This window comes from Hemicordylus capensis, chromosome 17 (genome assembly GCF_027244095.1).
Source record: "Hemicordylus capensis ecotype Gifberg chromosome 17, rHemCap1.1.pri, whole genome shotgun sequence".
Taxonomy (NCBI): Eukaryota; Metazoa; Chordata; class Lepidosauria; order Squamata; family Cordylidae; genus Hemicordylus; species Hemicordylus capensis.
The window spans coordinates 10,312,944-10,326,514 of record NC_069673.1 but is presented as its reverse complement, the minus strand read 5'-3'; the positions used below and the strand labels follow the sequence as shown (position 1 = coordinate 10,326,514).

At 51.3% G+C, this 13,571-nt stretch overlaps 1 protein-coding gene across 8 annotated transcripts in view; it reads right to left on the bottom strand.

Annotated features, from left to right (window-relative positions):
* LRRC8A (leucine rich repeat containing 8 VRAC subunit A) overlaps positions 1-13,571 on the bottom strand; it is a 34,588-nt gene that overhangs the window by 2,176 nt on the left and 18,841 nt on the right. For 7 of the 8 annotated variants that reach the window (XM_053282583.1, XM_053282582.1, XM_053282581.1 and 4 more), the window contains one exon: positions 8,327-10,472. In XM_053282583.1, coding sequence (XP_053138558.1) covers positions 8,327-10,465 — 2,139 coding nt within the window. In that variant the 5' untranslated portion in view covers positions 10,466-10,472. Of the gene's footprint in view, positions 1-3,860; positions 4,148-8,326; positions 10,473-13,571 lie in introns of all 8 variants that reach the window. The other variant, XR_008312829.1, reaches the window with a different exon arrangement.

The following is a 13,571-nucleotide window of genomic DNA, read 5'->3' as shown; positions in this document are numbered from 1 at the left end:
TGTGTGAGTGCACTGTAAAAGATTCCCCTCAGGGCAGGGCTGCGCAACTTTGGCCCTCCTGCAGATGTGGGCCTACAACTCCCATAGTCCCTGGCGATGGGCCACTGTGGCTGGGGGGTTATGGGAGTTGTAGTCCAACAGCTGGAGGGCCAAAGTTGAGCAGCCCAGCCCTAAGGGGATGGGGCCGCTCTGGGAAGAGCACCTGCCTGCTTGCAGGCAGAAGTTCCCAAGTGCCCTCCCTGGCAGCATCTCTGAGATAGGGCTGGGAGAGACGCCTGCCTGTAACCTTGGAGAAGCCGCTACCAGTCTGTGTAGACGACAGTGAGCTAGATGGGCCAAAGGTCTGACTCAGTATATGGCAGCTTCCTATGTAGATGCAAGAAGAGGACAGGGCTCCTTCCCACAAGAACTGTGTAAGAAATTTCCCAGCCAACACTGGCTCCCCTTCTCCGGCCGAGCCAGAAGACAAGCAAAAGAACCGGGAGGTGGCAAATGACAAAATCCTCCCCCAAACGTGGCTCCATCTTTCCTCTTTGAGGGCAGCCCTCTCCCACTCCACTACGATGCTTTTATTCCACCAAGCTTTTAAACCACTAGAAATAACTTTAATCTTTTCATGCTTCTGTTTAGGGCCATTTTATTGCTACGCTAACAGACACCTTGATGATTGCTGGCAGTTTTATGGTTTTAAAATGTGTTTACACTGCATTGTTAGCTGCGATACCACTCCAAGGTTCCAGGCAGGAGTCTTTCCCCGAGATTAGGACAAAACTGAGCTAGATGGACGAAGGGTCTGACTTGGTTTAAGGCAGCCTCCGAGGTTCCTAAAGTTTTAGAAACCTATGGATCTCTGTAAAGCTGGGGGTGGGAGGAGAGTGAGAATAGCTCTATCAAAATGCTATTTTCAATTGTCTTAAGAATTCAGAGCTCATCTTTTACCAATACAGATACGACAAATATTTATATACCGGTTCTCAACAAAAGTTCCCAAAGAGGCTTAAAGGTAAAGTGTGCCCTCGAGTCGGTGTCAACTTGTGGCAACCACAGAGCCCTGTGGTTGTCTTTGGTAGAATGCAGGAGGGGTTGACCATTGCCTCCTCCCGCGCAGTATGAGGATGATGCCTTTCAGCATCTTTCCTACATTGCTGCTGCCAGCTGGCAGCCACTGGCTTGCTCGTCAAGTCATTTCCCCACCGTGCTATTATGTGGCTAAAGTGGCTTACATAAATAAATAAAATGGCTCCCTGTCCCCAAAGGGCTCACAATCTCAAAAAATAAAACATAAGATAGACACCAGCAGCAGCCACTGGAGGGCTGTTGTGCTGGGGACGGATAGGGTCAGTTGCTCTCCCCCTGCTAAATAAAGAGGATCATCACTTTTAAAAAGGTGCCTCTCTGCTGAGTTAGCAGGGGACTGAGGGCTGTTCTGCAAATGTTCCCTTTGAAGACGAGGCATGTGAACCATTTCTCTCCATATGACCGCTTATCCCCAACCCAGAAAGGCAGTGAGGCACCCAAGGGAGGTGAAAATATGGTTCAGTAGAGCAAGCTCGTTCCGCAGGCAAAAAGCTCTTGATTAAAACAATCGTTTGATTCTTAGGCCTCGGCGGGGAGGGCTGGTGGCTTCTGGAACCACCGAGGGAAACGTCGGTGATTAAGACGGCTCCGAAGCACCCACACGCTATAAAACCAGTTAGGCTTGAGGAGGCCCCAAGAATCTTCCTTGGTTTTGCTTCAGACTAACACATCTACTCCTCCAGAAGTCCTCACTATAGAGTCTTCTCCCAAGGAAATAAGCCATCATGGAAAAGAGACCAGACCTCAAGGGACAAGAAAAGCAAAGCAAGGTGATGGACGCGAAGGGGAGATGTTATTTATCCATGGTCACCATGGCTATCCCAGTTGCATCTCCGTTGTCATAGAGCTGACAAGATCCAACGCGTCATTTCCAAGAAACCCAGCGATGGGACCGTGCCAGCGCTGGCATCTCGGTTTTCCAGGGAGATCGCAACGCCCTGCTCAACCGGGCTATTAGGGAAATGAACGCAGGAGGATCAGAATCCCATTAAGCAAAAGCATATTTTTTTTCACCTCCTTCAGCACATTTCAGCTGGAAAACCTTGAGGTTTTGCAAGACTGAGATGTCTGGCAAGAACTGGAGCGGGAGAGAGGAAAGAAAAATATGGCAAGAAGGTGGTGGTTGTTTTTGCCAGAACATAAGAGCAGCCCTGCAGGATCAGGCCCAAGGAGGTCCATCTAGTCCAGCATCCTGTTTCACACAGTGGCCCACCAGATGCCTCTGAGAAGCCCACAGGCAGGGGGTGAGGGCATGCCCTCTCTCCTGCTGTTGCTCCCCTGCAACTGGGATTTAGCAGCATCTTGCCTGTGAGGCTGGAGGTGGCTTTTGAAGGCAAGATAAGGCATAGCTCTGTGGGAGAGCATCTGCTTTGAATGCAGGGAGGTCCCAGGTTCAATCCCTGGCAGCATCTCCAGTCAGGGCTGAGAAGGACTCTTGCCAGAAACCTTGGAGATGCTGCCAGTCAGTGTAGACAGTAGGGAAGGCATAAACTTTAATGCAGCAGAGCACTGTGTGAAAGCTTTTGCCAGAGTCAATGGATTAGGCGTTAAAGAGGGCACAATATTTTTCTATCTCTCAAATTTGTATACCGACCCAAATACGATACGATACGATACATGAGCCGGGGGGGGGGGGGGGCGGCTCGAATGTTCATCGCATTTTTTGACAAGGTCTACAGCCCTAGAGATGGCAAAGAGGTGATTGCATTGCAAGAATTTCAGTTTTCAGTGTGTTCTCACGCTTTATTGTCCTGATCATCGGGCCTGCAGAGGCCAAATGTTAATTTTAAAAGCTTGCAAAACACACACAAACTATTATATACCCTAAACGGCTTGGGCCCTGGGTAATTAAGAGAACATCTTCTTCGTCATGAACCCCACCACCCACTGAGATAATCAGGAGAGGCCCGTCTGCAGTTGCCACCGGCTCGTCTGGTGGCTACTCGGGGACGGGCCTTCTCCGCTGCTGCCCCAAAGTTTTGGAATGCGCTCCCTGCTGAAATAAGAGCCTCCCCACCTCTGACAATTAAAAAAACAAAACATCTTTACAGACGCATCTGTTCACCCAGGCTTCTAATTAAATACTGTTATTAATAGTTTTAAAATTTTAAATTGTTGGAACGTTTTAACTTTTTCCGCTGTCGTTCATTTTAACTAATGTTTTAAATTTTTTTCTGTTGTCATTTATTGTGTTTGGTTGTAAACCGCCCAGAGACCTACATTTGGCAGCCGATGTAACTCCATGAGACATGACTGCGTTCCCCAAGGAGGGCACCAACTTGGACAAGAGAGGCACGCTAGGCCAGGGACCGTCACTGCAACAGAGGATGATGGGAGTTGTAGTCCAACACCATTTGGGGGCCCAAGGCTGAGAACTCCTGTACTAAATGGACCTTTGGTCTTTGACAAAATGACAACAACCCCCCTTCAATGCGGGAGCCATTTCCGACTTGCAGAGAAATAAACAGTGGATGGAAGGCAACAGGGCTGTGCAATGTCGGCTCGGGAACGCTGGAAATGGGCCAATACGGGCCATTTCAGAGGCGGATGGAGAAGTTCCCGATCCGAACTCGGGAAGCCAATATTGGTTCGGACTTCTCCGATCCGTTTGGGCAGAACCGGAGCATTCCAAAGCTCCAAATGGCGGCAGGAGTCTGCTCTTTCTGTGCGTCTCCTCGCGGCTGGCAAAAACCTCGCATCGTCTGCCCTCTATCTGCCCGCCTGGGCATTTATCTCCTTTAAAAAAAAAAACACCCAACTGTTTACCCCATTTTCTAACTCACATTTTAATTGTGGCCGATTTCCACGTTTCCCTCCGAGATTCTCTGACGTTACATCACTTCCCCTGCGATTCTCTGGTGTTACATTCCTTTTCTTCCGGGTTTCCCGGTTACTTTTTAAAAAAAATTAAAAAATCAAAAGGATGGTCGGGCGGGTTGGGGGGGACCCAATCCAGGCCCCAACATTCTGAGGGGTCCAAAACGTTGAGCAGTGTGAGGAGAAACATTAACGTCCTCACACAGCAGAGCATGCTGCTCGGGTGGTAAAGATGCTTAGCCCTAGAGATTATCTGGAGACAGCAGGTTGAGTTCAAAAACAAAGAAGGATGTATTAAGAAACTAATCATCACATACTGAGAGAGACATAGAACGACATACCCAAACAGGCACTAGGCTTCAACAGCTGAATTATTCCGACTCTTAACTGATCAAGAGGCTTTATTAACTAGGGGTGCAAACAAACCGATTGTGGCAATATGAGCAGAGGCCGGAAGTGGGCCTCGCTGGAGTTTGAGCGGTATAAACACATGCCAAATAAATAAATAAATAAATAAATAAGTCTGGTCCAGGGAGGAGGATAGGATTTTTTATTATTATTTAAAGGTAGGCATCCCCCTTACTTTTACAAGAATGCCCCGCCGAACTGGTTCACAGGGTCTGGCTCATCGGATTCCCCTTTATAAGAATGCCCCCAAACCGCTGAACTGGTGCATTAGAACCGGAGCCGATTCAGCTGGAACTCAGACCAGCAGTCCTCTTGTGGGGTCCGGTTCGAATCCGAACCAGGCCGGTTGTACTCGAACCGGGTCGGAATAGACCCGCTTCTGCACATCTCTGCTATGAACATCTCATCACACCTCTCGCGGCCAGAAGAGGTTACTGTGATGCTACGGGCAAGGCTTTCCAATCCACACGTCTCACACCAAGCAACGGACATCTGTGGGACCGGGTCCGAACGAGCCAGACCCAATCCCAATCTGCAAGCGCGCACAGGCCTAGAACGCAATGCCATTAGGGCTGCAAGCCACGCCGGTGAAGAACACCACCTCTCTCAGGGCGCAATGCCAGGACCGTGTCATGGGTTCCAAGTCAAACTCTGGTTCCGCCCTGTCTGACCTGCAACGATTTACCCCGTTTTCTCTCGCCACCCAAGAACCCCGATCGGTAAAACGGCTCAGGCCAGCCACAGGGTGGTGGAACTGCTGTGCGTTAGATCATGCATTATTTAGGTCATTTTAAGATAAGGCAGGTTCTGAAAAGCACAGCATTTACCTTTGCGGAACTAGGCAAATACCCTTGAGAATAGGGTCTGGCTAACGCCCATAAAAACATAAGCACAGCCCTGCTGGATCAGGCCCAAGGAGGCCCATCTAGTCCAGCATCCTGTTTCATACAATGGGCCACCAGATGCTGCTGGAAGCCACAGGCAGGAGTTGAGGGCATCTCCTGCTGTTACTCCCCTGCAACTGGGACTCAGAGGCATCCTGCCTCTGAAGCTGGAGGTGGCCTAGAGCCCCACCGACTGGTTGCCGTTGATAGACCTCTCCTCCATGAATTTATCCAAACCCCTCTTAAAAGCCATCCAGGTTGTTGGCTGTCACCGCATCTTGTGGCAGAGAATTCCACAAGTTGATTATGCACTGTGTGAAAAAGTACTTCCGTTTGCTGGTCCTAAATTTTCCGGCAATCAATTTCATGGGGCGACCCCTGGTTCTTATTTCAGGTAGGCAGGGTACCCCTTTGTTGTAAAGGGGAATCCAGTGAGGGTGTAACGGCTGTCCTGCCCTTTGAATTTTAAGCACTAAAGCATGTAAGGACACACCCAAAAGGTACACAGTACTGTGGGATTCTCATTCGCCACGGCAAGTTCAGCTGTCAATCTAGAACAAAGACCCACACTACGGCAGCAGTAACAAAAAAAATTGTGGGCTTGGAAGTCAGTGGCCTGCAAAAACCCCATTTCTCCTTTGGAAAGTGGGATTGTTCATAGGGAGGTCTATGGTCAGGCAGTGTAGTGTAGTGGTTAGAGCGTCGGACTAGGACTGGGGAGCCCCAATTTGGCCGTAAATCTCACTGGGTGACTGGGCCGGTCACGTAGCTCCCAGCCTAGCCTACCTCACAGGGGTGTTGTGGGGCTATACAAAACCACGCGACTGCTCTTATGTTGATCCCCACAACAACCCTGCAAGGCTGGGTAGTCCGAGAGCTACACAACCGGCCCAGGGTCACTCAGTGGGTTTCATGGCTGGGTGGGGATCTGAACTCAGGTCTCCCCAGTCAAACAGTCCGATACTCGATTGATTGATTGATTTGATTTCTATACGGCCCTTCCAAAAATGGCTCAGGGCTGTTAACCACTACACCAAAAGGTACTAACCTTCGACTGGGGGGCTCAAGGGAGGAGAGCTGGCCTTATGGTAGCGAGTGTGGATTGTCCACTTTGCTAAGCAGGGTCAATCCTGGTGTGCATTTGGATGGGCAACTACAGGCGAGCACTGCCTGCTGTAAGACAGCCCCTTCAGGGGGTGGCGCTGTAGCTCAGAGGGAGAGCATCTGCTTGCATGCAGAAGGCCCCAGGTTCAATTGCTGGCAGCATCTCCAGGCAATATTGGGATCAACTCCGGCCTGAAATCTTGGGAGATGCCACTGCCAGCCAGCTTAGACAATACCGAGCTAGATGGACCAAGAGTTAGACTCGGTATAAAGTCGCTGGCTTTGTCGTTTCCCTTCCCAAGAGATCCCTAAAGCCGTGATGGGATAGTCTCCCTTGCAGCTAGGAGAACAAGGGGATTTGCGTTCACAGGGCCCACGTCCTCGAATTCCACCCCCGCCCGTCCCATTCCCATGAATTCTCACAGGTCCAAACTTGTACCCACAAGGCTAGAACAAAAGACACTATACTACTGTGAGAAAGAGCAGCAGATGACGATTGCTCTTCTTGGCAGGAACCTGGAATGAGGAAAAAGCGGGTACAGGTGTAGCCTGGGAAACTGGCACCGCTTACAGGAGCTGGGAGGCTTCTTTTCTGAGCAGGGCGGGGCTATTCACTTCTAGGAAATAAACCCCAGCCACCTCAGATTCTGCAATCAAGGCTGACTTGTAGATTTTGCCTCTTAAAGACCTACGAGGAACATGGGAAGCTGCCTTCTATGGAGTCAGACCCTTGGTCCGCTGAGCTCAGGATTGTCGACCCAGACTGGCAGCGGCTTCCCCAAGGCTGCAGGCAGGAGTCTCTCTCTCAGCCCGATCTTGGAGATGCTGCCAGGGAGGGGACTTGGGACCTTCTGCAGGCAAGCAGGCAGGAGCTCTTCCCAGAGCGGCCCCAAGGAGAATATCTTACAGTGTTCACACGTGTGGTCTCCCATCCAAATGCAAACCAGGGCAGGCCCTGCTTAGCAAAGGGGACCAATCATGCTTGCTACCACCAGACCGGCTCTCCTCTCCTAGTGTGTAGAAAGAAGCCTCCTGTATTCGCTGTCAGTTCAGATCGCTACAAGTTTACATCCCCTTCCAGATTCCGTTGACTATGCTCTCCCCAGCTATATATCTAAAAGGGCAAAACTCTGCTCAAGTGGTTTCCGTCCTCTGCCTTTTGGGGGACGGGGCTGTAGCTCAGTGGTATAGAACCAGCAGATGGGACCGGGTTCAATCCCTGGCCTCTCTAGCTTCGGGCTAGGAAAGACTCCTGCCTGAAACCCTGTTGAACGGTTGCCCGTCAATGCAGGCGGTCGCTTGGTGGTACAGTACCTGAGCAGGTGGGGGAGGAGAACCGGCCCTGCAGTAGCAAGCATGAATTGTCCCTTTTGCTCATCAGGGTCCATCCTGGCTTGCATTTGGATGGGCGACTCCATGTGAGCCCTGTACAATATCCCACTTCGAGGATGGGACCAGAAAAGCATCTGCTTTTCATTCACAAGTTCCCACACTCAATCCCTGGCAGCATCTCCAGGTAGGGCTGGGAAAGACTGCTGCCTGGAACCCTGGAGAGCGGCTGCCAGTCAGTGCAGACCAGGGTAGGCAACCTTTTGCTGTTTGACTACAACTCCTATCACTCCCAGCCACAACTTATGGCAATTCAACAATTTGCCTGGAAGATGGACATAGGGAGCTGCCATATACTGAGTCAGACCATTGGTCCATCTAGCCCAGTATTGTCTGCACAGACTGGCAGCGGCTTCTCCAAGGTTGCAGGCAGGAGCCTCTCTCCCAGCCCTATCTTGGAGATGCCACCAGGGAGGGGACTTGGAACCTTCTGCAGGCAAGTGTGTAGGTGCTCTTCCCAGAGTGGGCCCATCCCCTGAGAATAATACCCTCCAGTGTTCACACGTTTCCCATCCAAATGCAAACCAGGGCAGACCCTCCTTAGCAAAAGGGACCATTCATGCTTGCTACCACAAGACCCGCTCTCCTCTAGTGGTCTGATCCAGTCGAAGGGGGGCTTCCCACGGTCCCCTCCCCCTTTTTCTTACCCGGTTGGCCGTCACCGCGAGGTTCTGCAGGTTCTGCAACAGCCCGATGTCCGCCGGGATGGACGTCAAGAGGTTGTGGCTGAGGTCCAGGTACCGGAGCTTGCGGCAATAGAAGAGCTGGGTGGGGATCTTCTCGATCTTGTTGCGGTTCAGGTAGAGGCGCTCCAGGTTGGTGAGGTTGCCGATCTGCATGGGGATGTAGGCGATGTGGTTGTACCACAGCTTAAGGCAGGTGAGGCGGTGCAGGTGCTGGAAGCTGATGATCTCCTCGATGGTCTTGAGGTTGTTGTCCTTGAGGTCGATCTCCTGGAGGTTGTGGAGGCTGAAGATGGAGTGGGGGATGCGCTCCAAGTCGCAGCGGATCAGCTCCAGCTCCGTCAGGTTGACCATCTTCTTGAGGCTGTTGAGGACGATCAGCTTGGTGCCCTCGTTGTTGATGGAGAGCTTCTGGAGGTGCACGCCCACGTCCGTCACCACCTGCGGCAGCTTGGTCAGGTTGCTCTTCAGCCTCAGGACCTTGAGCCGCTTCAGCTCCCGCAGGCCGTCGATCACGATGTAGCGGTTGTTCTCGGCGCTCAGGTTCCCCGTCAGGTGGAGCTCCTCCAGCGTCTTCAGGCTGTAGATCCAGAGCGGGATCTCCTTGATGTCCGTGAACTTGATGTGCAAGGACTTCAGGTTCTCCCGCAAGAAGGCCAGGGCCGGGGCCTCGATTTTGGCGGCCGTGTGGTACAGCCACAGCTCCTTGAGGCTGGTGAGCTGGGCGATGCTGGGCGGGATGGTGACGTCCGGGATGAGCTCCAGCTTCAGGACTTCCAGCTCGAGGAGGTCGAAGACGGTATCCGGGATGCCGCTGAGCATGAAGAGGTGCAGCTCAAGCTTGTCCTGGGAGTTCTTGGTGATCCTCTGGCGTAGCTTCTCCAAAGTCCACTCGTTGTTGAGGTTCAGCTGCCGGAGCTTGTTCTCGCTCACCTCGGACAAGAAGACCGCAAAGCGCTTGGAGTAGAGGGGGTCGTACTGGTCGATGAGGTGCAGCATGAAGGCAAAGTCGTTCTTGACGTCGGGGATGTCGCTGTAGCTGCTCTCCTCCCGGATGGACTCGAAGGAGTATTTCTTGAGGGACCGCCGGAGCATCCACCAGAGCGTGTACATGCAGATCAGGCCGTAGAAGACCACCAGGCTGATGTAGAAGGAGGCCAGGATTTTGAAGAGGGTGGCCAGAGGGTGGGCACAACGGTACATGCGGTAGCCGGTCAGGCTCTCGATGTCCACCTTGCAGTCCACGTCAAAGGTGATGTTGTTGACGAAATAGATGGTGTAGCAAATGATGAGGATGAACTTGATCACCTTGATGATGGTTTGCCTCATGTAGAGGCGGTAGACGATGTCGCCTTCCTCCACGTGCGTGCGGAACTTCTTGACCTTCTCGAAGAGGGCTTTGGCCTGCTCGCCTTCTTTCTTGTCCAGGACGCCGTTCTCCGTCCGGTCAACGATCCCTTGCTCGATGCGGGACTTGGTCCTCTGCAGCATGGGGGCGGTGGCTTCCACGTCCTCGCTGACCGTGGAGGACTTCTTGTCCATGGAGCCGTTCATCTTCCCAAAGGACGGCTTGGGGTCACTCTCCTCCACCACCGTCTCCGACAGAGCCCTCGTGGTCCAGGGGGAGTCAAAACACTTCAGCAGAATGGAGACAAAATGCTCCAGCTTGGAACTGGTCCTCGGGAACTTGAACCAGAAGTTGCTGCAAGCCAAGAAGATGAGGGTGTGTAGCAGCACCAGGTACGGGAAATACTTGGCAAACCAGTGAAGGCGGTTTTCGTAGCACACGGCATCCACGTAGTTATACTGGTGCCGGTCGAGGTCGTATTTGATCCCCGTCGGCCCAGTGTCCAGAGAAGAGTTTGGGTAATTCAGGCTTGCGGGCGGCCAGTCTCTGGAAGAGTCGTTGCAAGCGTCTTTGGTAACCCACTTGCAGGGCAAGCAAATCATCTTGTCCTGGGTGACCTGCAGCGTCCCTCCGAACACCGCAATCATCAGCATCACGATGGAGATGTAATCCGTGAAGACATCCCACCAGGGCTTGAGGATGCGGTACGCCGGCTGGGTGTCAGCAAAATAGCGCAGTTCTGTGACTGGAATCATGGCTCACCTGAAAAGGGGGGAGAGAGAGAGAGATGTAACTAGCAAGGAATGAGCTACTGATTTCAAATTGACAACTGGAAGGTCAGGGTTACACTCAGACAGAAGCAAGAGGGTAGGAAAGAAGCAGACATCCAATTCCAGCGGAGAAAAGACCATGCAACAGGACTTCCATGGGAATATAGGAAGCTGCCACATACTGAGTCAGACCCTTGGTCCATCTAGCTCAGGCTCGTCTACACAGACTGGCAGCGGCTTCTCCAAGGCTGCAGGCAGGAGTCTCTCTCGGCCCTATCTTGGGGATGCTGCCAGGGAGGGAACTTGGAACCTCGATGCTCTTCCCAGAGCAGCTCCATTCCCAAAGGGGAATATCTTATAGTGCTCACATGTAGTCTCCCATTCAAATGCAAACCAGGGAGGACCCTGCTTAGCAAAGGGGGCCATTCATGCTTGCTACCGCAAGAGCCGCTCGCCTCCCTAACAGAATTAGGTCCCCCTACAAGAAGCAGAGAAACCGGTTGTGCCTGCTGTGTGGGAACCTTGCAGGATTCGGAAGTGCCCGGATTGTTTTTAGAGGTTGCGCCTCGCCTTACACAGCCACAGAGATAAAGTCGTTTACCCCAGGGCTCAAGAGCAGCAGCAAATAGTATGCAAACCTTCCACTGATAATAGCAGAGCACTCTGTAAGGAGCAGGGAAACCTACCTTGCAGAAAAACCCAGGAGGAGAAAAAATAAATAAATTTCTTTCACCTCTATCGCCCTGGCTTGGGGTCAGTATCTCTCCCTCTCTCTCTTTTTGGCAAAACAATCGGGATACCGTCACCCTTGCCTGCAGTTACGTGACTCCAAAGCATTCGCTGCCTCTTTCCTTTTATTTCCATTAGCTCAGCAAGCCAAGGCAGAGACAAGAGGGATTAAAATCAAAGGAGAAGTTCTCCGATAGGCCACTCCTGCCTGACAGAGGGCTCTGGATTTGCACAGATTCACATGAGAAAAACCGGATCAGAGCGCTGGAAAAATGGAGGGCAGGTATTCAAGAAGGCCGGCCTCAGAAATTCAGGGGTGGTTTATATGCTGTGGTTCTGCTCCGGATCAATTATGGATGTACAAAACCATCCATGCTCTAGAGAATTCGCAATCTAGGGCAGGGCTGTACAGTTTCAGCCCTCCGGCAGACACTGGACTACAACTCCCATCGTCCCTGGCCAGCACTCCTTGTAACAGGGATTTCCAGATGGGGCCACAACTCCCACCATCTTGGGGTCGTGGTGGACTGCCTGAGACCTTGGAGCGCTGCTGTCAGGTAGTGTGGGCAGTACTCAGCTAGATGGACCAAGGAACTGACTCTGCAAATGGCAAATCCCACCACGTCCCTATGGATTGAGGTGTGCACCCCTGACGGAGAGATATGTCAACACTGGAGCTCAAGAATCATCATCATACCTGACGGAAGGAACATTTAACCTGTTGCAGCAAACATCTTGAAGGCTCACTGACCTAGGCGACAATCCCACGCACACCTTCCTGGGACTAAGCCCCAGTGAATACAGTAGGACTTACTCCTGAGTAAGTGTGGTGTAGTGGTTAGAGTGCTGGACTAGGACCGGGGAGACCTGAGTTCAAATCCCCATTCAGCCATGAGACTTGCTGGGTGACTCTGGGCCAGTCACTTCTCTCTTAGCCTAGCCTACTTCACAGGGCTGTTGTGAGGAGAAACCTAAGTGTGTAGGACACCGCTCTGGGCTCCTTGGAGGAACAGCAGGATATGAAATGTAAACAACAACAACAACTCCTCTAAAGCACCTTGAAGAGCACCTCAACACTATCGGGGCCACAGAAATCACCATCAGCCAGTTACAAAAAGGAGCTTTCCTGGGAACAGCCTATATTCTGCGACGATATCTATAACAACTGACAATAAAATCCAGCCATCCCAGGTCCTTGGGAAGGACTCGATGTCTGGATAAAACAAACCAGTCAATAACACCTGTCTGACTGTGTAAACAACAATAATAATATTACTACTGGGACTATTTTGGTCTTCTTCTGCCAGAGCCTTTCAATTTCAATTTGTAGATCTTTGTATTTGGTGATTTTTTCTATTTATTTTTCTTCTATTCTGCTATCCCCTGGTATTGCTGTGTCGATTATTTTGACTTGTTTTTCTTTCTTCTCGACTACAGTGATATCTGGTGTATTGTGTGGCAGATGTTTGTCTGTTTGTAGTCGGAAGTCCCATAATAGTTTTACATCTTCATTTTCGACAACTTTTAGAACACGGATAATAAAATCCAGCCATCCCAGGTCCTTGGGAAGGACTCGATGTCTGGATAAAACAAACCAGTCAAACCACTTAACACCTGCCGGACTGTGTAAATAATAAATAACAACAACAATAATAACAATAATACATGCATATGACTGCATGCTGAGTGGGAAAGAAGCTCTTGGGGAATCCCTTCACTCAAACTTTGAGAGTATCTGAGTAAAGGATACTCAGCAGCGCCCTGGGAAACTCGACACAGGGCGACCGATGTCCAAGATGGGCGGGCTCGAATGAAAGGCCATGTCGTTAATAAAGGAAAGAGATCTCCCTGTGTATAGACATAAAATGTCTGTCACACACACGCAGTCTGAGCACATAAAGGCTGTCCAGCCTTTAAGACACAAACTGTCCCTAATACTGCCAAAGGCGAGTTGAGGACAGCGTCAAGGCAATAATCCCTTGGAATGGGGAGAATCTAGATTCAAGTCACTCTTGGCCTCCCCTGCAGATTTTTGTCTTTCTAATTTGAATGCCCGGTCCTCTCTCTTTCACAGAGAGAGCAAGGCAGGCTGGGGAAGGGATGCAAAGCCTGTGCTGGGGGGAAAAAGGGATGGACTATCAGCAGCAAGCATGAATGGTCCCCTTTGCTAAGCAGGGTCCACCCTGGTTTGCATTTGAATGGGAGACAACATGTGAGTGCTGGAAGATATTCCCTTCAGGGGATGGGGACATTCTGAGAAGAGCGTCTGCCTGCTTGCCTGCAGAAGGCTCCAAGTTCCCTCCAGATATTGCTGAGAGAGAGATTCCTGCCTGCAGCCTTGGAGAAGCCGCTGCCAGTCTGT